At 45.8% G+C, this 27206-nt stretch overlaps 1 protein-coding gene across 4 annotated transcripts in view; it reads left to right on the top strand.

The window, feature by feature from the left end:
* The window catches only part of IRAK2 (interleukin 1 receptor associated kinase 2), a 71512-nt gene extending 44826 nt beyond the window's left edge, over window positions 1-26686 (top strand). For 3 of the 4 annotated variants that reach the window (XM_014848153.3, XM_014848152.3, XM_044754913.2), the window contains exons 4-13: window positions 818-909; window positions 5955-6149; window positions 6233-6297; window positions 7316-7430; window positions 9503-9612; window positions 11143-11338; window positions 13774-13836; window positions 20856-21056; window positions 24252-24543; window positions 25511-26686. In XM_014848153.3, coding sequence (XP_014703639.2) covers window positions 818-909; window positions 5955-6149; window positions 6233-6297; window positions 7316-7430; window positions 9503-9612; window positions 11143-11338; window positions 13774-13836; window positions 20856-21056; window positions 24252-24543; window positions 25511-25623 — 1442 coding nt within the window. In that variant the 3' untranslated portion in view covers window positions 25624-26686. The remainder of the gene's footprint in view (window positions 1-817; window positions 910-5954; window positions 6150-6232; window positions 6298-7315; window positions 7431-9502; window positions 9613-11142; window positions 11339-13773; window positions 13837-20855; window positions 21057-24251; window positions 24544-25510) is intronic. The other variant, XM_070493295.1, reaches the window with a different exon arrangement.
* Window positions 26687-27206: the final 520 nt, after the last annotated feature.

The raw sequence follows: 27206 nt of genomic DNA, 5'->3' as shown, positions 1-27206 counted from the left end.
ACACTGGAGCCACTGACTGTGTGCCCTTGGAAAGGTTACTTAACTGCTCTGTGCCTCAGTTTCACCGTCTGTAAGGAGTAGGTGATAATGCTCCCCGTCTCCTAGGTTATGGTGAGGGTTAAATGAGTTGACACTGAAGCATTTAGAACAGTGCCTGGAGTGATGTCAGCGTTTGCTCAGTAAGCGTGCCTGGAATATTTACTGCACGCCTGGGCTTTCCCAGTGCCACACCTCCTCAGGGGCCGGTGCCACCGCCACGGTGCCCTCCTACCTCACACACACTTGGCCCAGGTCAAATGCTCCTTCCTCTGTGAACCTCCTTGGTCTCCCTACCTGCTTGGCCAGCCTCTCCTGCCTCCCACCTTGGAGGTTGGTTGTTGCTGTTCCCGCTGCGGTGGAGGTTTCTGGAAGGCAGGCGCCGTAGCTAATTCGCCTCTGAGTCCTCTGCTCCTCGCACAGGAGGTGGGATGGTGTGGGGTTAGACGTCACACGAATTTTCGTTTGAAGGCTGGCTCTGCCGCTTACTCTCTGTGTGGCCCTGGGCAAGTGGCCACCTGCAGTGCCTCCATTTCTCCACCGAGCAAATGGGGGTTATTTGCAGGACCAACCCGTAGGGCTGTCATAAGGCTTCAGTGAGGTGACGGACGAGGAGTGTGTAGGATGGCGTCTGGAAGGGCCGCGGAGTGGCCGCTGTCATTATTGACAGTGAGTGTTTGTGGAGTGAATGAGAGACAGGCTCGGTCTGGGGGCCGGAGAGAGAACCACCCCCCTCCTTCTCCAGTGAGCAGCAGCCTGACCCACACTCTCTCCTTTCCAGGGCCCCCTCTGGCCAGAGCCAGCCTCCCGCTTCCTCCTGAAGATGCCTCTTCTGCCTTAAACACCGAGCCTCCAGCTTCATCTGATTCAAAGGTAAATCGCGCCATCCCCCAGCTTGCTGCTCTCCCTCGAAAATGCAGCCTGAGGCCAGTGGAGGGGTCGGGGGTCAGGGCGAGGGGAGAGAGGAGGCCCTTTGGATTGCTCTGAGCTTCTAAGACTGTACCTGTCAGAGTCGGGGGTCAGTACAGCGGGGTGGGGAGGGGTGGGGCTTGAGTGAACCCACGTTTTTTTTTTTTTTTTATTAATGTTATGATAGATTACAACCTTGTGAGATTTCAGTTGTACATTTTTGTTAGTCATGTGTGGGTACACCACTTCCCCCTCTGTGCCCTCCCCCCACCTCCCCTTTAGTCTGGTAACCACCGATCTGATCTCCTTATCAATATACTAACTTCCACCTATGAGTGGAGTCATATAGAGTTCGTCTTTCTCTGACTGGCTTATTTCGCTTAACATAATACCCTCGAGGTCCATCCACATTGTTGTGAATGGGCCAATTTTGTCTTTTTTTATGGCTGAGTAGTATTCCATTGTGTATATATACCACATCTTCTTTATCCAATCATCAGTTTCTGGGCATGTAGGCTGGTTCCACTTCTTGGCTATTGTAAATAATGCTGCGATGAACATAGGGGTGCAACGGACTCTTGAGGTTTCTGATATCAGGTTCTTAGGATAGATACCCAGTAATGGGATGGCTGGGTCATAGGGTATTTCTATTTTTAACTTTTTGAGAAATCTCCATACTGTTTTCCATAGTGGCTATACCAGTTTGCATTCCCACCAACAGTGTATGAGGGTTCCTCTTTCTCCACAACCTCTCCAACATTTGTCGCTCTTGGTTTTGGATGTTTTTGCCAATCTAACGGGTGTAAGGTGATATCTTAGTGTAGTTTTGATTTGCATTTCCCTGATGATTAGCGATGATGAACATCTTTTCATGTGTCTATTGGCCATATTCATATCTTCTTTTGAGAAATGTCTGTTCATGTCCTCTGCCCATTTTTTGATCGGGTTGTTTGTTTTTTTGTTGTTAAGCAGTGTGAGTTCTTTGTATATTATGGAGATTAACCCTTTGTCGGATAAGTGGCTTGTAAATATTTTTTCCCAATTAGTGAGCTGTTTTTTTGTTTCAATCCTGTTTTCCCTTGCCTTGAAGAAGCTCTTTAGTCTGATGAAGTCCCATTTGTTTATTCTTTCTATTGTTTCCCTCAACTGAGGAGTTATAGTGTCCGAAAAGATTCTTTTGAAACTGATGTCAAAGAGTGTACTGCCTATATTCTCTTCCCAAAGACTTATTGTCTCAGGCCTAATCTTTAGGTCTTTGATCCATTTTGAGTTTATTTTGGTGTGTGGTGAAAAAGAATGGTCAATTTTCAGTCTTTTGCATGTGGCTGTCCAGTTTTCCCAGCACCATTTGTTGAAGAGACTTTCTTTTCTCCAATGTAGGCCCTCTGCTCCTTTGTCGAAGATTAGCTGTCCATAGATGTGTGGTTTTATCTCTGGGCTTTCAATTCTGTTCCATTGATCTGTGGACCTGTTTTTGTACCAGTACTATGCTGTTTTGATCACTGTAGCTTTGTAGTATGTTTTGAAATTGGGGTTTGTGATTCCGCTGGCTTTGTTTTTCTTGCTCAGGATTGCTTTAGCAATTCGCGGTCTTTTGTTGCCCCATATGAATTTTAGGATTGTTTGTTCAATTTCTGTGAAGAATGTTCTTGGGATTCTGATTGGGATAGCATTGAATCTGTATATTGCTTTAGGTAGTATGGACATTTTAACTATGTTTATTCTTCCAATCCATGTGCATGGAATGTCTTTCCATCTCTTTATGTCATCGTCAATTTCTTTCAAGAAAGTCTTGTAGTTTTCATTGTATAGATCCTTCACTTCCTTGGTTAAGTTTATCCCAAGGTATTTTATTCTTTTCGTTGCGATTGTGAATGGGATTGAGTTCTTGAGTTCTTTTTCTGTTAGTTCATTGTTAGTGTATAGAAATGCTACTGATTTATGCATGTTAATTTTATACCCTGCTACTTTGCTGTAGTTGTTGATTATTTCTAATAGTTTTTCTATGGATTCTTTGGGGTTTTCTATATATAAGATCATGTCGTCTGCAAACAGCGAGAGTTTTACTTCTTCGTTACCTATTTGGATTCCTTTTATTTTTTTTTCCTGCTGAATTGCTCTGGCCAGCACCTCCAGTACTATGTTGAATAGGAGTGGTGAAAGTGGGCACCCTTGTCTTGTTCCTGTCCTCAGAGGGATGGCTTTCAGCTTTTGTCCATTGAGTATTATGTTGGCTGTGGGTTTGTCATATATGGCCTTTATTATGTTGAGGTACTTTCCTTCTATACCCATTTTATTGAGGGTTTTTATCATAAATGGGTGTTGGATCTTGTCGAATGCTTTCTCTGCATCTATTGAGATGATCATGTGGTTTTTGTTTTTCATTTTGTTGATGTAGTGTATCACGTTGATTGACTTGCGGATGTTGAACCATCCCTGTGTCCCTGGTATAAATCCCACTTGATCATGGTGTATAATCTTTTTGATGTATTGCTGTATTCGGTTTGCCAAAAATTTGTTGAGGATTTTTGCATCTATGTTCATCAGTGATATCGGCCTGTAGTTCTCCTTCTTTGTGTTGTCCTTGTCAGGTTTGGGGATCAGAGTGATGTTGGCTTCATAGAATGTGTTAGGGAGTACTCCATCTTTCTCAATTTTCTGGAACAGTTTGAGAAGAATAGGTATTAAGTCTTCTTTGAATGTTTGGTAGAATTCTCCAGAGAAGCCGTCTGGTCCTGGACTCTTATTTTTGGGGAGGTTTTTGATTACCGTTTCTATTTCCTTACTTGTGGTTGGCCTATTCAGATTCTCCATTTCTTCCTGATTCAGTTTGGGGAGATTGTAGGAGTCTAGGAATTTGTCTATTTCTTCCAGGTTGTTCAATTTGTTGGCATATAGTTTTTCATAGTATTCTCTTATGATCTCTTGTATTTCATTGGTATCTGTTGTGATTTCTCCTCTGTCATTCCTAATTTTATTAATTTGCAATTTCTCTCTTCTTTTCTTGGTGAGTCTGGCTAGGGGTTTGTCAATTTTGTTAATTCTTTCGAAGAACCAACTCTTTGTTTCATTGATCCTTTCTATTGTCTTTTTTGTTTCAATATCGTTTATTTCTGCTCTTATTTTTATTATTTCCCTCCTTCTACTGACTCTGGGCTTTGTTTGTTCTTCTTTTTCTAGTTCTGTTAGGTGTCGTTTGAGGTTGCTTATGTGAGCTTTTTCTTGTTTAGTGAGGTGAGCCTGTATTGCGATGAATTTCCCTCTTAGGACTGCTTTTGCTGCATCCCAAATGATTTGGTATGTCGTGTTCTCATTTTCATTTGTCTCCAGATAAAATCTGATTTCTTCTTTAATTTCTTCAATGATCCATTGTTTGTTCAGAAGCGTGTTGTTTAGTCTCCACATTTTTGCACCTTTCTCTGCTTTTTTCTTGTAGTTGATTTCTAGTTTAATAGCATTATGATCAGAAAAGATGCTTGATATTATTTCAACTCTCTTGTATTTATTGATGTTTGCTTTGGTTCCCAAAATATGGTCAATCCTTGAGAATGTTCCATGTGCACTTGAGAAGAATGTGTAACCTGCTGTTTTTGGATGAAGTGTTGTATATATATCTATTAAGTCCATCTGGTCTAATTTTTCATTTAATTCTATAATTTCCTTGTTGATTTTCTGTCTGGATTGAACCCACGTTTTTAATGCGTTTTTCCATTATTTGTGTTTAAATGAGAACTGATCGTTGGTATCTTCCTCCCCCCCCCAAATATATCAGTTGCAGTAGTGCCTTGCTTACAATCCGCCTCCCCTCCAACCTTTCTTCAACCCAAAGTATGTCTGAGTTATCCTGAATTTTCAATGACTTGGGTGCAGGCCCACACATGGCTTTTGTGGGTCTTCGGCACTTCTGTCTTCACGAGCCCTTTCCTTTGTTAAAAAAAAATTTTAAATTCTATCTTACGATTGCGTTAACATAGAGATGGATTAAAAATTAAAACATTTTCTTCGCCTCTAAAAGTTTATTTTTGTTCTTCTGATTTTAAAAGAGATTCAAATGTTTTTGTGGGCCCCTAAGGGTGTCGTCGTGGGCAGCTGCCTGGCGAGGAAGCCCGCTCCGGCGGGGTCTGCGAAGTGGAGCTCCCCCAGAACAGAGACTGCCGCTCAAGCAGGCTTTTAGTTTTCTTTGAAAATTAATCATTTTCAAAGACGATTTAGTAACTTAGAAGAGTGACCATGGGTTAATGTTAAGTGAAAACACCAGAATTCAAAACTGTGCATGTGCCTGATTCCAGTTTGTTGAATAGACCCGTGTATATCTAATTGTCATGGGACGCCCCAAACTTGAGTGGGAGTTAAGTGGATGAGGGGTTATGGATGACTTCCCCCCTACTTTTCTAAGACAGTTTATAAGAACACATTAGTTTAAAAGGACTTTGGTTTATGTACAGCTGTTTGAAGGCAAGTGATCGGAGCAGAGCTCTTTTTATAGGCTTGTGCTTGCAAGCAGCCTCCGCAGCTCTGATGACAGCATCATGTTTGGTTACGTGAACCTGTATCCCGCTTCCCAGCGTGTACACCACGGCTAGGACCAGGGGTGCCAGCTTGGCTGTCGACCAGCCGTGTGACCTCCCCTCAGCTCTTCAACCCCCTCGGTGCTCCCCTTTGTAAACTGAAAAGAAGGAAACATCAACCGTGTGCCAGGAATACTCACATTTTAGTTAATCTGCACAATTACCCTCCGGAGTACTATTGTTAGCTTCACTTTTGCTGATGAAGAAATGAGGTCTCAGAGAGGTTAAGTAACTTGTCCAAGTTCACAGAGCAAGCTAGAGGTGGAGCTGGGGTTTGAGCTGGCCTTGTTCATGTCCTTTTTGCCATTCCTCCTCACTGGATAAGATGACCCTCCTTACCCCCCAGCTCTGATGTTCTGAGATACCCCGAGGTGGGAGGGAAAATAATATTTTCCGTATTAATTCCATATTAATCTCCGTCTCTTCTCCCTGAATTCCTAGGATTTTAGCGCCTCCATTCCCGAGAAAGAAACACTTTTGAGCCTGGCTGGAGACAGCCTTTTCTGGAGTGAGGCGGACGTGGTCCAAGCAACAGATAACTTCAACCAAAACCACAAAATCAGCGAGGGGACCTTTGCTGATGTCTACAGAGGGCACCGGCACGGCGAGCCATTCGTCTTCAAGAAGCTCAGAGAGGCAAGCACATCTTGCCTTCCAGTTCCGCGTGGAGGCTGCAGGCATGGGGCGGGATTTTCATATTTCTATGTCTTTTCCCACAGATGGCCTGCTCAGGTCTAGGATCAATCAAAAAGTTTTTCCAGGCAGAGGTCCAAATCTGTCACAGGTAAGCCTGCCCCTGGGAAAATACTTTGTTTAATAATGATGACAGCTCACCCTTATGTCGTGCTTCCTATGTGGCAGGCGTGTTTTAAGCACTCTATGTGTATAAACTCATTTAATCCTCACAAGAATTCTGTAACGTAGGTACTATTATCACATTATTTTACACATGGGCAGATTGAAGCACAGAGAGGTTAAGTGTCTTGTCCAAGATCACATAGCTAGTAAGTGGCAGAGCTGGAATTTGAACCTAGGTTGATGTGGCTCCATAGTCCATGCTTTCCCTATGTAGCAACTATATTCATAGGTTAGAATTAGAAAAGAATGTGGGCTCACTTGGCCCGACTGCTTCCTTCCAGGGAGGGAGTCATCTGCTTCTATGCCAGCTTTTGAGATGGGCAGAGACTCACTGGTTCCAACCCTCAGGGAGAATCCTTCTTAAAATCAGAGCGCTCTAGAGCAGGCCTCGGCAAAGGACCCGCGGGCTAACTCTGGCCCCACCTAGAGGAGGGAGATACCTCGAGGAGCAGCTTGTAAAACAAGGTGGTGAGCCCAGCCAAGGAGACTCAGGTTTCAAAGGAAGACAGAGGAGGAGGATCTTGGTGAAAAAGGCCAAGAAAGAGTGGCCGGAGAGGAAGGAGGAGGGAACAATGACTTATAACCCAGCGGAAGAGGATTTTGGGGAAGCACTCCAGTCCTGGGAGTCAGACAGACCTGCAGGCTGATCCTGGCTTCACTGCTTGCTGCTCGTGACCTTGGGCAAGTTCCGTAAGCTCTGATCCTCAGTTTCCGGAAGATGGGGTGGTTAAGGTGTCATTTGCTGCAGAGTAGTGAGGCGGGATACCTTGGAGCCCCTTGACTTGAGGCTCCTCGAAGGCAGGCAGTTTTCATCCTTCTGCCCTGGTGCTGGGCCCTCTGCGGGGTGGCGAGGGCGGGAGAGGGCTGAGAGGTGAGGAAGTGGAGCAGTCTTTGATCGTTCTTTCTGTCTGACTCCTCACCCCTGCGCCGGTGCCTGTTTTCAGATGCTGCCACCCCAACGTCTTACCTCTGCTGGGCTTCTGCACCGGAGGACAGTTTCACAGCTTGGTCCACCCCTACATGGCAAATGGTTCTCTACAGGACAGACTCCAGCACCAGGTAAGGCGCTGGGTCACGGTCAGAGAACAGGGCCAGGCAGCACCCAGTTAGAGAATCAAGGGTGAAGGATTTATAGGAGCCCAGAGGGAGAGGAGCCATCCAGAGAGGCTCTTAAGGAGAGAAGTCAGGCCAGGATAGTTACGATCTGGCTAAACATCTTCAGGTAAAAACCTATGGGGGGCCAGCCTGGCAGCTGAGTGGTTAAGTTCCCGTGCTCCATTTCGGCAGCCCTGGGTTTTACCGATTGGGATCCTGGATGCGGTCATGGCACCGCTCATCAGGCCATGCTGAGGTGGCGTCCCACATAGCACAGCCAGGACCTACAACTAGAATATACAATTATGTACTGGGGGCTTTGGGGAGAAGAAGAAAGAAAAAAAAAAAAAAAAAAAAGAAGAAGATTGGCAACAGATGTTAGCTCAGGTGCCAATCTTAAAAAAAAACCTATGAAAAAATTATTTGACAAGAGGCATTTCATTTAAGTCAAGAACAAGACAGTGGTATCCCATAGTGCTAATTTTATTCAACGTTCTTCTGGAGGTGCTAGCCAATGCAATAGGACAAGGAAAAGAATTGAGAGAGAGATTATGAAAAAGTAGAGACAAGTTTTTATTAAAAAAATGCTATTCTAATGGATACCTGTTTGCTTGTATATTCATGGAATATCTCTGGAAAGATACAGGAAACTGGTACCTGGGCCACCTCTGGGGAGGAGAGCAGGTAGCTGGGCTCAGGACAGGAGGGGACCTTTTATACACACCCTTTTGCACCTCTCACATGTTATACCACATGAGTGTAATACCTATTAAAATTACAATTTTTCAAACAAACCAACCTCCTTCCCATAAAATCCTCAAACAGAGGGGAAAAAGTTATTGCACAACACAATTATTGCCTCCTTTGGCAGGGCCCAGACAAAGCCGCTGTTCATGGTGTAGTGCTGGTCACCGGCTCTGCTGAGCCTCGCTGTGTGTGAGATGCTGTGATGAGGGCTTCACACACTTCTCCTTCAGGCCTTGCCACAGCCCAAGAGGTTTTCTCCATTTTCCAAAAGACGAGTCTCTGGCACAGAGAGCTGCAGCGTCTTTCCCAAAGGAACACAGTTGATAAGGATCAGGGCCAGGGTTTAAACTGGGTTCATCTGGTTCCAGATTCCTGAATTTTTGTGAAGAAATCTATTAGCAAAGGCCAGTTCTTAGAGGATGTGGGATCTAAGACAGGACTTGAAAAATACGTGGCAATTTAGCCTGGAGATTCAGTCTTAGAACAACAGTGGCAGCCCCTGGGGAGGGTGGGGGGCCTTAGTCCACCCTACAAGCCCCATCAGCCCTTGTGAAGTCTCCCCAAATATGCTTAAAATTGGCCTAAGGCCCATTTGCTTGTTGTGCCAACACAAGCTCCCTAGCTCCTCTCCCGACCAGCCCCTCCTAGAGAAGAATTTCAGAGCTGCCGCTATAATAGTTGTGATAAAAATAGCTGCTGCTGGGGCCTGGCCCGGTGGCATAGTGGTTAAGTTCACAAGCTCCACTTCAGTGGCCCGAGGCTCACAGGTTCAGATCCCAGGTGCAGACCTACACACCACTCATTGTCCCATGTACAAAACAGAAGACGACTCGCACGGATGTTAGCTCAGAGACCGTCTTCCTCAGCAAAAAGAGGAAGATTGGCAACAGATGTTAGCTCGGAGCCAATCTTCCTCACCAAAAAAGTCCCACAAGAAACAAAATAGCTGCTACTTATTGAGCACCCACTGTGTGGCAGGCACTATGCTAGGAGCAGACCATACACTCCTTTGAATTCTTATGACAACCCTAAACCATAGGGATTAACATTTCCATTTTATGTCTGAAGAAACCAAGGCTCAGAGACATTTGAGTGTCTTTTCCAGTCACACAGCTAGTGCGTGTCTGAGCTGGGATTTACACCTAGATCTGTCTGATGTCAAAACTGGTACCTAGCTGTTGCAGAGGACAGGAAGGGCTGGAGGAGAGACAGGAGCTCAAGACCCTGCCACTGGGACTTTAAAAAGGCACAGGTGGGACTTTTCCTCTGCCTCCTTTTCTTTCTCTCAGCGTGGCTCAGACCCCCTCCTCTGGCTCCAGCGCGTCAGCATCTGCTCGGGGCTGCTTCGTGCCGTGGAGCATCTGCACGGCCTGGATATCATCCACAGCAACATCAAGAGGTGAGAGAGGGCGCTGCACCCTGCCGAGGGCCCAGGCTGCAGAGAAGAGGCAGCACACGTTCCTGGGTCCCCTTCCTCTCCCTCTGCCTCTCTTCTCTTTGCCTTTCTCTCCCTGCCTCACCTCCCTTGGGTTTCTTCTTCCTATCTTTGTTATACCCTCAAAAATCAGTATTTCTGGGTTGTGTCTCTGCTAGCTGTCAGCCTGAGCTGCCTGCCTGTTACCAAGCTCGTCTTTCTGAGCTGGGGTTTTCCCAGCAAGCACTACACACCCCTGATGGATTTCCCTTCTCACACAGCAGCTGATCTGGACCTGTCCTGTGACCCTGGGATTTTGAGCTCCTTGCTCGGGTCTCCTCAGGGCCTGCCCCTGCTGTGTATGTGTTGGTGAGAGCAGCTCGTGTGTGGGAGGCTCCCTGTAGGCCAGGCGTGCACCCCAGCATCTCAGCACATGCTCCCAAGAGCAAGAGATCTCCGTCTGGGGACTCAAGGCACAGAGTCCGGAAGATACCAGAAAATCTGGCAAAACTGACCTCGAAACCACAGAACTCACGCTTCCCCAAAGTTCTCCCTCTCTGTCCACTTAGCAAGCGGAAGCCCTTTCCTCTTTTCTCTCCCCTCATTATTATTTGATTGCACATAATAGTAAGAAAGGAAATGGAAAGGTGGGAGGTCATCCTGACCCTCCTGCCCGCTCTGACTGTCAGCTGGCCTCCAGTTCTCTGTTTCTCTTGTCAACTGCTGCCCACACAGAAGTCTTAGTCCCAAGGCGGCATGGTTACCTGGTAACCAATTCACAGTCTCTTCCCCTCCAGTTAAACATGGTAAATATGTCCCCACACTGCATGTCATCATTTTCAGTGACTTCTTAGTCTTCCGTTGAAGGGATTTGCCCATAATTTACTTAACCACTCCTTAGAGTAGATATTGGAATTGGTGTCTACTTTTTAAAAATACTTAAGGTTAGTTTGAATATTTTTGCAAATGTAGCTTAGTTTTCTTCATTTTTTTTCCCCTTCAGAGTACTTTCTGAGAGTGTTCACTCCCACGGTTTAGAGGACTGAGTCCAAGAAGATTTTAATTACCCTTCTTCTTCCCCACAATCTGGCAGGTTCAGTAACAAAGGATGCTGGCATTTCGACTTGAGCGAGCTGGGCCAGAGCTCGGGGGTCCGCACAGCTTTGGGAGGGACTGAGCCGACAGCGCCTGTGGGCTTGGCAAGCCAAGGGGGATCAGGGTTGACGTCTGTGGGGATGAGGATGGCCGCACCTGTTTGCCATACCACCTGCCATTCCTGGGGCAGCAGGACTAATCTTAGCTTCATCCCCATTTCCTGGTGGGATTGGGCTCCCAATACCGTCTCTTTCCCTATCAGGACTGGCTCAGAAACCCCATGGTGAGGATCTTCAGTGACCCCCCTCTTGCAGGAGCCAACATTGCTCACTGCTAAGTTGTTTCCGAAAGGGGTCTCTATGGCAACCTCTTCCCATCCAGCTCGAAACGAGAAGGTTCTCTCTGCTTTCTTTTCCACAGCTCCAATGTTTTGCTAGATGAAAACTTCACCCCCAAGCTGGCACATCCAATGGCTCACCTGTGTCCTGTCAACAAAAGGTCAAGGTACACTGTGATGAAGACCCACCTTTTCCAGGCCTCCGCTGCGTATCTGCCAGACGATTTCATCAGGGTGGGGCAGCTGACGAAGCGAGTGGACGTCTTCAGCTGTGGGATAGTAAGAGCTTCCTTTTCTCTTAGACTCGGGCCAGCACTCATTTGTCCTTCTTGCGGCTCCTTTTCAAGCACAGATATAATAGAGGCTCAGATGTGTTCCATCAAATGTAGTAGGGGCTGGCAAACTGTGGCCTATCTTTTATGGCCTATAACTCAGAATAGTTTTTACATTTATAAAAGATTGAAGAAGAAGAAAAAGACAAAGAAGACTATGTGATAGAGACTTGGTTTGTGGCCCAGAAAGCCTAAAATATTTACTATCTAGCCTGTTACAGAAAAACTTTGCCAACCCTTGAAGTAAAGCCACTCATGAGAGTCCGGATTCCAGTAGGCTACAGATATCATCTCCTGAGCTCCCTGATTCCCACCCAGCTGGCCTCTAATGATCCATCCAATTGTTTGTCCTTGTTTGTTCATCCAGCTGTTTTGTCCATCTCTCCATCCGTCTGTCCAGCCATTCATCCAACATCCATCCAACATCCATCCATCCATCCGTCCAACCACCTCCCATCCATTCTGCATCCATCTACCCATCCAACCTCCGTCCCCGCTACACTGCCATCCCTGTCTGTTATTACTCTGTACCAGGTACTTGGGATATAAATGTGACTGAAACACAGTCCCTCCCCCAGGAGCTCATGGTCTGAGAGTAGCGGTCTGCAGAGTATATTTCTATAGAACGCCGATTCCTTGAGATCTCTATAGGTTTGATGTGTTTAAAGGGTTTGTGACCAAACAGGTTTGGGAAATGCTCGGTTAAGCAAAGTCAAGCAGATTTCTTTACCACAAAATTAATCAGAGCCTTTAATATGGTAATGAGCCTTTAATCTGGTAATTGTGAATTCACCATAGCCTGGCAAAGGGTATGCAGCATTTCTCAAGTTAATTTGACTGTGGAACCTTGTTTTCTCAGTATCCTTCAGCATCAGTGTCCCATGGAACCCAGCCTGGGAAATGCTGGCTGGGAAAAGTGACAGTCTGTGGTTGACTTCTGCCAAGACCAAACAACTGCATCTTGGACCTTGCCCTCTCTCTTCCACTCCAGCCTCAAACTCTGCACTTCCTCTTTGACCACAGTCTCCTGTCTGTCTACCTCTCCCAGTGGTGCCCTCGCCCTGGGCTATCTTCTGCCCTCAGCCCAACCTCCACATGCCGGATTCTGCTGCCCCCGTCTCCCAGCCCATCGGCTCCTCCGGTTTCCTTGCCCTGCCATCAGCCCCACTGTGAGTGGCTCAGTGAAGCTCAGCAGGGCTAGCCCAGGCTTTGCTCCTTTAAGAACCAGTGGGACTGAGCCCTGAGGCTGCCAGGCACCGTAGTGTAGAGCTTAAGAGCATGGGTCTGAGTCCTGGCTCAGTTACTTTCAGCTCTGTGACCTCGGGTGCATCACCTGTAACTCTGGGCCTCAGTTTTGTCCTCCCTAAAATGGAGGTAATGCTACATACATGGAGACTAATAAGATACTTTATGTATTATTGTGGTTATTGTTACTATTTCTGTCTTCACACCCTCACTCCTCATTACTATTTACTCTTGACTTTTTAACTCAGCTCTTGATGTGACAGTTGACTTTCTCATTTATTCACTCGTTCATTCATTCGCTGAGTGCCCACTGGCTCCCTTCTCTCTTTTTCTCAGCCCTGCCACTGACTGACAGCAGGTTTTGAACCTCAGTTCCTGTTGTGGGAAACACTATGTTTCTCAGTGTTTTTTGGTGAGCACTACATGACCTCTGTTAAAGGCCCACCACAGAGCCTGCCATGTGGAAGGGGCAGAGGAAATGTTTGTTTATTCATTTCCCCTCATTCTTCCCTCCCTTCCTGGCAACCGCCCATTGGGAGTCCCCTTTCAATTGGCTGCCATCTTCTTGCTGTGGGGTGCCCTCCGCTGCCCCCTACTGGCCTCTGCCAGTCTGTTACTGACCCTGCAGGCCCTTCCTCTTGGGGTGGAGGATCTCTTGGCGGTAAATGTGACCCTGTTCTGACTTGCTTCCAGAGAGGTTGTGGGAGAGAGGTTTGACACTAAGGGTGGGGCACTCTCGTACATTCAACACCACCAGATCACCATTTGCCAGATAAAGATACAGGCGCAGGTTTTAGTGACTTGCCCAAAGATCACCTGTGCATGTAATGAACAGAGTCGGAATTTGAACCCAGGCCTGGCTGGTAACTGACAGTAATACATGCACATTTGGCTTCCATCCTCCCTGCCTGCCATCAGTTAATTCGACCAGCAGTGGGGTGGCGTGTTTAATTGGAGCGGGCGTTTAGTGATATTCCTGTGTTCCAGATTTCAGGCAAGTGTCTGTGCTGGCAAATGGCAGAGCCGGGCCTGGAGTTCAGCCTCTGTTACTGAGAAGCAGCTTCTCTCTTGGCCAGAGTTCCCTGCCTGACCTTGTGCATGCGTGTCTGAGCCGTGCTAACTGCATGTTCTCTGCAGGTGTTAGCTGAGGTCCTCACTGGCATCCCTGCGATGGATAACGGCCGCAGCCCGGTGTACCTGGTAAGGGGCCATCACTCCACTCACACCCGCGGCGGGGCAGGGAGGGCAGGGACCTCCACTGGACCCTTCTTATGATGCTGGTGAGCCCTCAGTCTAGGGTTTCATTTACATCTGTGCAAAGTAGCTTTCACCTCCCCTCCTCCCCAGCCAGCCAACAATTACTTTTTCATGATAATAGAATTTAGAATGTTTAGGGGAAACCCGTTTCTTCTCTCTCTATATCTTCATGTCTTCAAATTAACTTCAAAAGTGAATTTCAGCCCTTTTAAGCAGGTTTCTGTAATAAAAACAATCATGTCCATTTTGTAGGTTCAAAGAAGTATCATTCGTATATATACGTATTTATAGTGTCATTTCAAAAATGTGACAGCACAGCCCTACTCTGTGTTCAGCACTTTACGTATATTATCTTTCTAAATCATCTCCAAATCTCTCAGATTGATGGGGTCGTTATGTTCATCTACGGGTAAGGAAAGCAGGCTCTGAGGTTTCCGAGAGATCTCAGCTTTACTATCAGAGCTAGAGATCCTGAGTCAGGCCTTCTGACCTGCACATCCTGAGTTCTTAACCCCAACACTCTCCTGACCGTTTAATTCTCGTGACGGTCCAAACATATGGATTCAGGGTTCTTATGATCCCCAGTTTACAGATAGAAAACTAAGGCAAAGTAAGAGCCTTGTCTCCTGCCCCCTGGTGAGATCAGAGTGGACCTGGGATTTGAACCGTGTCTTCTGCAGAGTTCCAAATCCTGTGCAACCTCTAGTCCTCTTCATCAGTTTGCGGGGGACACGTTTTCTGACTTGATGTTGGGGCCATGGGAGTAGCTGGCTTTTTTGTGACAGGGCCCCAAAAGCATCTCCCGGGCCCTGGGGCGGGGGCTGAAGACCTCCCCTGTACGCAGAAAGTCACGACTTGGCCTTTTGCTGAACTCCCCGAGCTCTCCCCTCCTGAGCACCAGGCCCCAGATACGGCACAGAGATCGGTTTGGGCAGCTCAGATGTGGTTTGGTGCAGTTTGGGGCAGTTTCTCATATTCTGACAGTTTTCTCAAGATACAGTCCCCAACAATGCTCTTGGGCTCCCTGGGTAAATGCCACAGCAGAACGAGCCTTTTGAGATACTTATGTGAAGTTTTCTAGAAGGTTTTTTTTGTTAATGATTTCTAAAAATGTGGAAGATATAATTTTTTTAAAATCTGGTTTTTTTCCCTTCTTCTAGACCCAAATATAATCTCCCATCTTCTTCTGTTTAAATTAAAATTGTGCATGTAATTAAGATTCAAGTCCGAGATGGAAGCTGCTGATACCTAGTGTGGTCCAGGATGGGAGGAAGCAGCCCGTTCATCCAGGCTTGGGGGAGTGTTTGTGGCCGCAGTGTTTCTGGAGGTCATTGGTGGTTTCCACCAAAACTGAAACTGTGTGTACCCTCTGATGCAGCAATTTCACGTGCGTGCTAGGGAAGCAGCGCACAAGAGTGAGGAAAGAGAGATGGGCAAGGATGTTCGTTGTACTATTATTCATGATAGTGAAGTACTCAAACAAGTGAGATATCTATCAGTTGGGAGATGGTTAAAAAAATATGATATAGGGTCTGGCCCCATGGCCCAGTGGTTAAGTTCAAGCGTTCCGCTTCAGTGGCCTGGGGTTTCACTGGTTTGGATCCTGGGCGCAGACATGGCACCACTCATCAGGCCATGCTGAGGCAGCGTCCCACATGCCACAACCAGAGGCACTCACAACTAGCATATACAGCTATATACTTGGGGGCTTTGGGGAGAAGAAGAAGAAGAAAAAAAAGAAGATTGGCAACAGATGTTAGCTCAGGTGCCAATCTTTAAAAAACAAAAACAAAAACAATATAATCGTATACACCCTGGAATACCATGAAGTTATTTATAAATAACTATGAATATGTTTATAAGTATTTACAAATAATGATAATATGATAAATTTTGACATACATATATATCTGTGAAATAATCACCAAATCAGGATAATGAGCATGCCTACTGCCCCAGAAGTTTCTCCCTTAGAATCCTGCCCTCCCCCCCAACCCCCGCCCCTGCCACCCCCGTAGCCATTGATCTGCTTTCCATCACGGTCCAAAAGTTTCTCTTTTCTGGAGCTTCATGTAAACGAAGTCAGAGAGAATGTGCTCTTGTACTGCCTGGCTTTTTCCACTCAGCATGGCTGCTCTGAGATACATCCATGTTCTGCGTGTGTCAGTGCTTCATTTCTTTTGCCGCTGAATGGCATTCCATTGCATGGATATGCCACCGTTTGTCCGTTCACCTGCTGATGGACATTTGGGATGTTTCCAGTTTTGGCCATTACAAACAGCTACTAGGCACCTTTACTAGTGTGGGGGTCTTGGTGTGGACGTAGGCATCTGTTTCTCCTGAGCTGTCACTCACACTTTTGAGGTATACAAAATGGTATGGGTTTTGACAAATATAGACAGTCATGTAACCAGCACCACAATCAAGATATGGAGTATTTCCATTGTTCCAGAAAATTCCCTTGGGCCCCTTTATAGTCAACCTCCTCACTCCACTTCCAGCCCCTGGCAACTGCTGAGCCAGTTCCTGTCCGTGTGATTCTGTCTTTTTTGGGGTGTCATATAAATGGAATCATAGAGTGTGTACTTGTTTCGGGCTTCTGTCACTCAAGAGGCTTTTGAGGTTCATCCGTGTTGTTTCAGTGGCAGTGTGGGTCATTCCTTTTGTTTCTCTTCCACGGTACGGAAACAAAGAGAAACAATGTCACCATTTGCTTATCCCTACACCAGTTGTGGGACGTTTAGGTTGTTTCCAGGTTTTGGCAATTCTGAATAAAGCTGACATAAACGTTCTTATAAAAAAAATGAGAAAGACATATATATTCTGAGAGGGAAATATCTCCAAGTGAGAAAAGCAAGTTCCGGACCATGTACAGTATAATCCCATCTTTGGTGATAAATAGATGAATGAATAAAAACACTGTGTCTTAGATTTTGCTATTTGTGAATTGAGGGTATAATAGTACCTGCCTGGTAGGGTTTAGTGAGGGTTAATAAGACGTGAAGTTCCCGAAACAGTGATGAGAACATAATAAGCACGGTATGTGGTAGCTGTTATTGTTATTATTTCTATTGTTTTAATAGCTCTTTAGGAGACTGCTTGCTGTTACTATATTTGTTTATGTGTAGCTGTAGACTTTTGTAGCAGAAAGGCTACAATAATCTAATCCAAATTATTAGGAGGGGTTACCTTTGGAGAGTTGAAATGTCTCTTGCCCTAAAACTTTGACCACTTCTATTTTAATTTTTAACAAAAACTTTTTGTAATAATAATTTCTGTTAATTAGCATTTTAAATTCAAGTAACCCGCGTGCTTGCTTAGAAAATCCAGCAGCCCCAGGCAGCGGCTCCCTGCCCGTCTCCTCCCCATCCGTGTCCTGCGCCCAGGGATGGCCACTTCTCAAAAGCCCTTTTCACTGTGGACAGTTTCAAACGTACACATGAGGAAAGAGAAGAATATAAGGAATCTCCATTGATCCAGCCTGTCAGTTATCAACATCGTGCTTTTCTTATTTCTTTTGCACCCAAAAACCCTTTTTTTGTGTGTGGATTCTAAAGGGCAACCCAGGGGCCGGCCCCGTGGCTGAGTGGTTCAGTTCTCACGCTCTGCTTCCGCGGTCTGGGGTTTCACGGGTTCGGATCCTGTGCGTGGACATGGCACCGCTCTCAGGCCACGTTGAGGTGGCATCCCACATGCCACAACTAGAAGGACCCACCACTAAAATACACAGCTATGTACTGGGGGGGATTTGGGGAGAAAAAAGCAATTAAAAAAAAAAAGATTGGTAACAGTTGTTAGCTCAGGTGCCAATCTTCAAAAAAATAAAAATAGAGTGCAACCCAGATATTGTATTATTTTGTCCATAAAATATAGTTTTCTTAATTTGTTAGTCTCATTTAGTACCCATTCCATATTTAGCTTTCCCAAATTGTCTCGAAAGTTGCTTTTGATAGTTGTTTTGTTTGAAACTGATCCACACAGGGTGCGCCTGTTGCCTCTGGTTTTGTTTCTTGACTCTCTCACCCCTCCCCGCGCCCCTCCCCCATTTTCCTTTCTGCATTTTTGCAGCAAGTGGGTCATTTGTCCTGTGAACTGTCTCAGGGTCCAGATTCTGCTGACTGCGTCTCGTGGGTCCCTTGCTTCTCCTTCCCTCGGGTTTCCTGCGCACGGGTCGATAGCTCTTGAGACTTGCCTAGATTCATGGTCAGGGCTGTTCCTACCCGTGCTGGGTGTCACGCCACCGCGTGAGGCACAGAGCAGAGCGTCCTTTCAGTGCGAAGGTTCATCATGGGTTCAGGTGCAGTTGCTGATTCGCGCCGTTACCAAGTTTCCCGTCCCCCTGCCGCCGAGCGTTGTCAGCATCTCTCGATGACGACTGCTGGATGAGACCCACGGCTTCACTGAGGGTGGTCAGATGGGGGGCCCCTGCTTCTGTCCTTTTCTCAGGGCAATTGCTTTGAACAGTTTCAGATTCTGTTTCACGTGGAGTAAACTCCATATCTGTAAATAATACGCTTCGACTGTTATTTATTGATTTATCAACTTTAAACACCATTACACTTTTTTAAAAAGATAAACATTTAAAAGGGAGAGCTCCCATGAGAGAATTGTGCACAAAGGTATTGAAAAATGCACTCCTTGCCAACTAGAGGTTTTTAGTCCCCAGGGACTGACTTCCTGATGGTGTCAGGCATTTAGCCATTATTGGATCCTCAGGCAACCCATTTTCTGGATAAGAAAACTGAGGTCAACGGGGACTGTTTTGTTTTTGGAGCAAATATCACAACCCATGTCTGATAATCTTTTTTTCTGAATTATAAATATATTTATATGAACAGCTGTATAAAGCAATAAAAACAATTTTATATTTAGTGAATCACTTCTATTAAAAATAATAAAATTATGTAAAAAAGAAAAGATGAAACTTAGCCAAAATAAGTTAGTCTGTACAATTTATGAAAATGTTTATGAGGCACTTACTATGTGCCTCTGTTCTTGGTGCTGGGGATACAAAGGTGAGCAAGATAAAGTTTCTACCCTCATGGGCTTTCATTCTAGTGGGAGAAAACAAATGACAGTCAAGTAAATGAAAATATGTTCTATTCCAGGCTGGTGGTATGTGCTCTGAAGAAATGTGAAGTAAGGTTAGGGGATAGGGTGAAAGAGTTGGGGGAGGGCAATTTTAGTTCAGGGAAGGCTTCTTGGAGAAGGTGATATCTGAGCAGAGATCCGAATGAAGTGAGGGACCAGGCCATGATAAAACTTGAGGGAAATGCATTCTAGGCAGAGGGAACAGCAAGTGCAAAGGCCCTGAGGCAGGATGAGCTTAGGGGTTTTCCAAGAATAGAAAGAAGCCAGTGTGGCTGAGTACAGTGAGCTGGAGGCAGAGAGGGAGGAGAGGGGATGGGATAGGTTGGCAGGTGCCAAGGTGTCACAAAATCTGGGATTTCTGAAGGACAGTTAACAGATGGGAACTATTATAAGAGTTAAGGAACTCTTGACATTAAAAACAAACACGTACAAAAACCTTTTAACTTTTATTTTTCTAATCATAAATGCAAAAAAAGCTTGTAGAACACTTGGTAAATATAAAATACAAATCATTCTTGGAGATAACCACTGTAAATATTTGGCCACCTGCCCTCTGGGTCTTTATTTTATGTATGTGCATATATACACATAGTTTATATTATTTATGTATTTATATTTAAGGATCTATTATGTTTTTATTATTTATGGCATGGATTTTCATCAATTTTTGCATTTTATGTGGTATGAAATATTATATAATATTTATATATAATGCACATAGCATATAGTATATAACATAAAGTGCATTGAAATATTTGTATGTAAATATTTTATACAGTATATATATTTTATATACATGCATAACTATATAAAATACTATATATTCTATGAAACATAATTACAAATATGTACATATATATGTTTAAAGTATACTATATATGTATATCAATATGTGTATATATATACATAGGATATACATGGAAAACGTAAATATATTATTTACACGAATAAATATAACAGATGTAAAAACATAAATATAAATGTTTCATGTTAATGTAATATATAATATATACTATATCAATATTATACATAATTATATTGCATATTAATTTTCTTATAATGTTTAATCAATATAAGTATTTAATATATTTGTAGCATGTTTATATATTTGTATGTAATATAAATATATAATATATAATAGATATTTATATATCTATAATAATTAATATAGATATTTATATAGAATATTTATTATTTATATGTCATATCTTCTGTTATATATGCATAGTTCAGATTCCTGCTTTCTATGTAGTATAAAATGTTATAAAACATATAATATGTAAATAGAAAATTTATAAAAGATACATATAATATTATTTGTATAGTAGATCTCCTGTTACATATACATGGGTCAGAATCCTCCATCCTAAAATGTTTATTTTGTATCACAAGAGATTGTCCCTGTAACTGTTAGTAAGGTTAAATTATTAATGTAAATGAAGCGCTCACATGCAGTAAGCACTGTATAAATGATGGCTATTACTGCCAGTTATGATCACTAATAGACTATGAATATTCTGTGTCGAGTGTCACACCTCCCGCCTTAGATGCGTTATGTCATTTAGCCTTTGTGTTAGTCCTATTATCCCCGTTTCCCGATGAAGCAGCCAAGGACGAAGGAGGAACGCTGCTGCTTTGCGGTATGAGTGGACCGTAGAATGCCCTGTGCATGTATGTGGGGAATCTAGCAGTTCTCCAGTTCTGGTCTGTTTGCCTTGTTTCTGGGATCCTTGCATTAATGTTTTTCAATCCTGTTGGGTTTCTGAGACGCTTTTGCAGCTCCGGCAGTCATGCAGGTGGGTGGGCTGCACGTGGTTGGGTCTCACACCCCTGCGGCCCACACGGGGGTATTTCCACTCTTCTTCCCACAGAAGGATTTACTCCTCAGTGAAATTCCCAGCAGCACCACCTCGCTGTGCTCCAGGAAGACGGACGTGGAGAAGGTGATGGCCAAGGAGCTCTGCCAAAAGTACCTGGAGAAGAGAGCGGGGAGGCTGCCGGAGGGCTGCGCCGAGGCCTTGGCCACCGCCGCCTGCCTCTGCCTGCGGAGGCGCAACGCCAGCCTGGCGGAGGTGAGCCTGGCGCGCAGCCCTTTGCCCTGGGCCAGCGGGGCCTCAGTGCCCAGGCCATGGGTCTGCTTTACCAGAGGCTGGGTCACTGCTGGAGGCCGATCCCTTTCCCAGACATGATTTCATATCCCGAGCCCTGTTTGGTTGTAAGTACCAGAACCTAGTGGAGCTCGCATCAGCAAGACAGGGAAGTACATGCATAAGGTGTCTCAGGAGCCTGAGGGCCACGTGCTGCTGCCTCGAGCGCCCACAGCCACGCCCTCGGGTGTTAACAGAGCTCTGGGTGCCTTCTCTGCGTCTGCTTTCTTCCTCCTCTGTCTCTGTAGGCCCCGTTTCTCTTTCCCTCCATCCTCTTGGTTAGGGGACATGGCAATATTCAATTATATGTTAAAGTTCTACCCCCACTGAGAGACCCATTCCGGGTCTCAAGGCCAGCCTCTCACTGAGAGAATCTGATTGGCCTGATTACAGTCAGGTGGCCACCCGTTGGCCAATCAGGTAAGGCGAGGGGGTGGGGTCCGGTATGTAAACCTCGTGGTCAGGGCCTGCCCCCGGCAGGTGGAAGGGCCGCGTCCCAAGGGTAGGCAGACAGCCAGAAGTCAGCCATCACAGGGGATGAAGTGTTTTCCTGTGGATGGGACATGGAGAGGTGGTTTCCATATTAACAGGTGTAGATCTGGGGACCGCTGCTAGGTCGTTCTCGGACAAAATAGCTGCGTGAGAGGGCTCTTGGAGATCATTTAGCTGAGCGGTTTTCGAGTGGTGTCTGGCAGAGCCGGCTCCCGGAGAACACCTCAGGAGTTGTGTTGGCAGCGAGAGGGCTGTGGGGAGCCGCAGCCCCACCGTGACTCCAACCAGACACCCACTTTCACTTCTCATAATTATATTGGGTTCTCAGTATTTTATTTGAGGGAACGGTTTGGTAACTGAAAAAAATCTTCAAACATCACTGCTGTAGCCCAAGCCTCCCATTTTACGGACGGGAAAGTAAAGGCTCAGGGAGGAGAAGATGAGGCCACAGAGTGAGTTTCTGTCTGAGCTCTCTGGACTCCTGGTGCAGCCCCGTGTCGGCCATCTTGCACAGTGATGTGGCAGGAGCTGGAGGCCGAGTCATTGTTCTAAGCCTGGGCTGCTCTCCAAGTGCCCGAGTGCCACGGCGTGTGGTCACGCATTCAGCGCCTGTGTGCTGGGCAGTGGGTGTATCGATGAACAAGACAGGCCCAGCTCCACTTTCCTGGAGCTCACAGACGTTGCATGGTGATCGTCTGTGTGGTGAGCACGGGGATAGCGTGTGACAGGGGCCCCACCCAGGAGGACTTTCCTGAGGAAGTGACGTGTAAGCAGATGGAGAACAATCTAAGCAGAAGGAACAGCTCATGCAAATGGCCCGAGTCGGGAGAGAGCCTGGCAGGGTCAAGGGCCTGGAGAAGGTCAGAGCGGCAAGAACACAAAGTCGGGGGGCAGAGCGTTGGTGATGAGGGAGGAGCCGAATAATGGAGGACTTCGCAGGCACAGTCAGGATTTTGAGGAAGTCACCAGGGGTGTTAAGCAGGGGCAGGACATAATCAGATTGATGTTCTAAGAAGATCTCTGTCTATCAACCACTTACTCTTTCATTCAGGCTTTCCTCCCTTCATTGATTTCATTCATTTGTTCAGTGTATCAGTTAAAGTACACTCAAAGAAGGTGCTGAAATGAGGAGATTCCAAAATACAGTGATTTAAGCGAGATAGAAGTTTATTCTCTTTAGCTTAACAGTTTGAATGTAGACAGTCCAGAGCTGATGTGGCAGTGCCACAGTCCCGGGCTCCTTCTATACTCTTGTTCTGCTATCCTTACCTTGTGGCTTCCATTTCAGAGTCCAAGATGGCTGCTCTAGCTCAGGCCATCACATCTACATTCCAGCCACTGAAAGGGGGTTAAAAGGAAGAGGGGAACACACCTCCTTCCTTTTAAAAGTGTGACCTGGACATGCACACATCACTTTTTCTCAAACCCCATAGGCCAAAACCTAGTTACGTGGCCATACCTAGCTACAAGGGAATATAGTTTTGAGCTTGGCAAATATTTACTGGGCATATTCTATGAAGATTTATCTCAAGAAGTGATATTTGAACTCGGCCTTGAAAGATGAGGCTTTTGCTATATAGAATGAAGGGGCTAGGGCTCTTTAGGTATACAAAGAGGAATGAGAAATGGTCCTTGCTCCCAGTATTTCAGAACCAAGCTAGGAAGATGAGAGATCAACTGGGTAATGGACCTGAAGACAAGCAGGCCTGGGTTCAGTGGTCAGCTCTGCCGCTCACTGGCTGGGTGGCCTTCAGCAGGGAACTTAACCTCTCTGGTCTGTTCATTTTTTATCTATACTCATGGTGCAACACGTGTCAAGTGTACTTTGTAAATTGCAAGACACTGAGCAAATGAGATTTGTTATTGTTATTAAGGGAGTGTGTGTGTGTGTAAAGAAGAAACATCTCTTCCCCATCTCCGTCTAAATTTCCTGACCTCTCTAATCAGAAGAGCCTTCAAGGGCAATATCTATATTACTTAGGGCATTTCTAGTTGAAAGTGATAGAAACTCAACTCAAACTCTTCGACACAGACACACAGAAAGAAAGGGGGGGCAGGAGAGAGAGAATACAAATGAGTGAATGAATGAGTGAACCACATGGGAGACAGGACAGGCATTGCTACGGCAGCTAGATCCAGGGTCTCAACCAGCAAAGGTTCAACTGTCTGTGTCTCTGTGTCTGAGGCCCTCTCTGTCTCTTGCCTCTGGTTTACTCTGCGTAGGGGCTTCATTTTCTCCTGCTGTAAGTGGGTTTTCTGAGTGTGGTGGGAGTCTGGCTCTGCCACTACAAAGGAAAGGGGAGTTTTTCCTCAATAAGCTTTAGGTGGAAAAATCCCAGAGAAGGATTCTGATTGGCTTGTTTGGGTCACGTGCCCAAATCTGGACCAATCATTAAGGTCAGAGGAATGGGATACTGTGATTGGTCCATCTCTGTCCTGGCCTCTCATCCATGGCTGGGGTGGATGGGAGCAAGTTCAGCTCTTCTCAAAGAAAGGATGCTGTTCTTCCAGACAAAGCAAAAAGCATTTGATTCTTCAGTGTGTCTCGCTCCTGAGACCTGGGAGACCTGTTAGATTTTTGATTTCAGAAAGGGTTCTTAGTGCGTGCTTGTCTCTCTCTTTCCTAAGGTGTGTGGCTCTGTGGCCGCCGTGGAAGAGAAGCTCAGAGGTCAGGACACATCTCTCCCTTGGAGTGGGCTTTCTGAGGGCACAGGCTCTTCCTCCAACACCCCAGAAGAAACGGATGATGTGGACAATTCCAGCTTCGATGGCTCCTGCTCCATGAGGACGGCACCCTCGGCTGGGGCTGCTGCCTTGCCTCCCCCGACAGAGGATGGAGAAGGCAGGCCTCCAGCTGGTGGGGAAATAGAGGCTGACTCCTCCTCTGAGGCCTGTGCCAGCGGGGAGCCCCCCGGGGATGGTGAGTGCGTGGAGATTTGACATCCACGCTCATTTATGTGTCCCTAACTCAGCCTATCATTTACTCCCTCCCCCTCCCTCGTTCACAAGTTCATTTGGTTATTCAGCCATTCACCTACTAGCTGACTGCACAAGCAGGCACTGGGGGAGTCATCCTTGATATCTCCCTCTCCCCAAGGCCCTCCTATGTCCATCTATCCCTGCTCCTATCTGGTGATCTCCTAAATACCTCTCAGCTCCATCTGCTTCTCTGCATTGTCCCCTCATCTAAGCAACTCTCCTCTCTTGCTGGATGTCTGCACAGCCTCCTGAGCCACCCCGGCCTCTCTCCAGTCCTATCTCTGGGGGCCAGCTGGAATGGCTTTTAAAATCAACTCATGTCACTCCATGTTTAAAACCCTTATACGGTTCCCCACTGCACTTAGAGACCAAGTCAGAACTCTCCCTCCGGATCATCAAGGCCCGGTGTGGACTGCCCCTGCTCTCCTCTCCATCCTCACTTCACAATGCCAGCCCATCCTTGCCAGCTGCTTCTGAAGATACCTTCTATCTCTGCCTCTTGGGTCCAAATATACCAGGCTTCCTTCTGAAATAAAACTTCTGAAGCCCTTTTCAATGCAGTGTCCCTGTCCCCTAGTAAATGTGGCTTAATGAATGTCCCAGGTTGCTCCCCCCCAATGGGGAGGAGACAGGGAGAGAGAGAGGGTGTAGGCATTAACTCTAAACCCTCCTCGCCCCGTGGGGAGGAACATGGAAGCCCTCCGCTCTGAAAGGTGGGCAGGTGGCTGGGCTTCCCTGCAAAGGCAGAAGCAGTGAAAATGCTCGTTCCACTCGGGCCTGATGCAGAGACCTAATTCAAGGGGAAAACTCTGACCAAGTGTGACTTTCTAAGAATTAGAATAACAGTAACTATTTCCAAATGGCTTTTGTTCAAGTTGTGTTGTTTTTTACTTTCCATTGAACGTCAGCTACAGAGACTTCATGGAAAATTGAGATCAATGAGGCCAAAAGGAAACTGATGCAGAATATCCTGCTCTACAAAGAGAAGAAACTGGACAGCATTGAGCTTTTTGGCCTCTGATAACCAGAACACAGAACACTTGTCCTCAGTTGGAAGGACACCCGTCAAATCAAGAAAAAGATCTGAGGCGAATTAAAATCTCCTAGGAAACACAGAAACCAAACATCAGCTTTCCTGGGACGGAGAGAAGCTTCCATTTTACCAGTGTGAGGTAGGGGAGAAGGGACGTCAGCTGTCAGAGACACCAAAATCCAGGAAATCCTCATCCTTTCTGGGATTTGTCCGTCAGAGCTGGTCACCAGGAGACTGAAGCGGAAATTCGGGCCCAGGATGTGGGTGATTTTGTGGTTCCGGGGAGCGTGTGACAATAACCACCCCAGCAGATGTTGTTACCCAGCTCGCTCTGCTTGACAACTGACAGAGCATTCTGAACGCTCACAGCACTTTCCGAAGTTAAGATCTCTGGGTCATATTTGCCAACAACCACCTGCAAACTTCCGTGACCTGAAAGATTTTCAACTTGTGTCCCAATGCATTTCTTGACTCACCTCTCAAGCTCTCAGGTTTTACAAATGCCAGACACCTGGCAAGGGTCTCTGTAAGTTTTCTGTTCTCTCTACTGGAAATCTTGCAGCCCACCGATATTTATTTAATGCCCGTTCTGTGCCTTTATCCTCCCATCCCACTGATGCTGATATGTTCAATGGGGGTTTTTGTTTTGAGAATGTGTGTTATTTATGGCTGGATGAAGAATCAGGAGAACGAGTTTCATGCCTGATTCTGCTGCTAATTAAGTCAATCATTTTATTTCTGGAACCTCAGTTTCTTCGTTAGTAACACCTGTTCATTCTCCCGCCCTGGGCAGTTGGGAAGAACAGGTAAGACATGGCTGCAGAAGTACCTGGAAAATGCACTTGTCCTGTATTATAAAATAAATTAATAAATAAGCATATATTTCTGCCATGTACCTAATGTTTATGCAGTGGGTATATTTCTGAAAAGTCATGTTGCAAATCTTTTTGTGAAACAAATGCTATTTTAAATTGTGTGTCCTATTTTAATCCTACGATAGTGATTTTGTCTTCTTTCTTTTTGTAAAATAAAAATATATTGGTAAAATCAAGAGAGATCTTGTAATTAGTTTTGTGTCCGGATGAATTTGTTTGGAGAAGGTGCTCTGCATCCATGAGAGGGGTATCGTGGGGTGCAGAGATTGGGCACTGGCTGTAAATGTTGGCTGTTAATAGCTGCAGGATCTTGGGCCAAGTTAGGGAGTTACTCTGAGCCTCTTTTTCTTCATCTACGCAATGGGGAGAATAAAAAGTACCTGTTTCATAGGTTGTTGTCTGGGCAAGGGGCAGATCCTGCCTGATGAAAGCATTCAACAGCCCTTCGGCAAGGTCAGCTTTGTACTGATGTGTAACAAAGCCTAATGGGCTCCAGCCCCAGTGGACAGTGCTCTGTACTGACACCCCTGTCTAAGCTCTGGTTGCTGTGAGGATTCAACTAGAGTGTGTGTCATGTGTCCCAAACAGGACCTGGCACGTGGTAAGCACCTGACAATTATGAGCAGGGTGTTTCCAGGGCTGTTGGAGCAGTAGAATGCTGATGCCAATTGGGTACTGGTTATCCAGACATGCTTG

Source organism: Equus asinus, chromosome 21 (assembly GCF_041296235.1).
Source record: "Equus asinus isolate D_3611 breed Donkey chromosome 21, EquAss-T2T_v2, whole genome shotgun sequence".
NCBI lineage: Eukaryota > Metazoa > Chordata > Mammalia > Perissodactyla > Equidae > Equus > Equus asinus.
The sequence above is the reverse complement of the archived record's forward strand: the minus strand, read 5'-3'. Positions and strand labels throughout refer to the sequence as shown.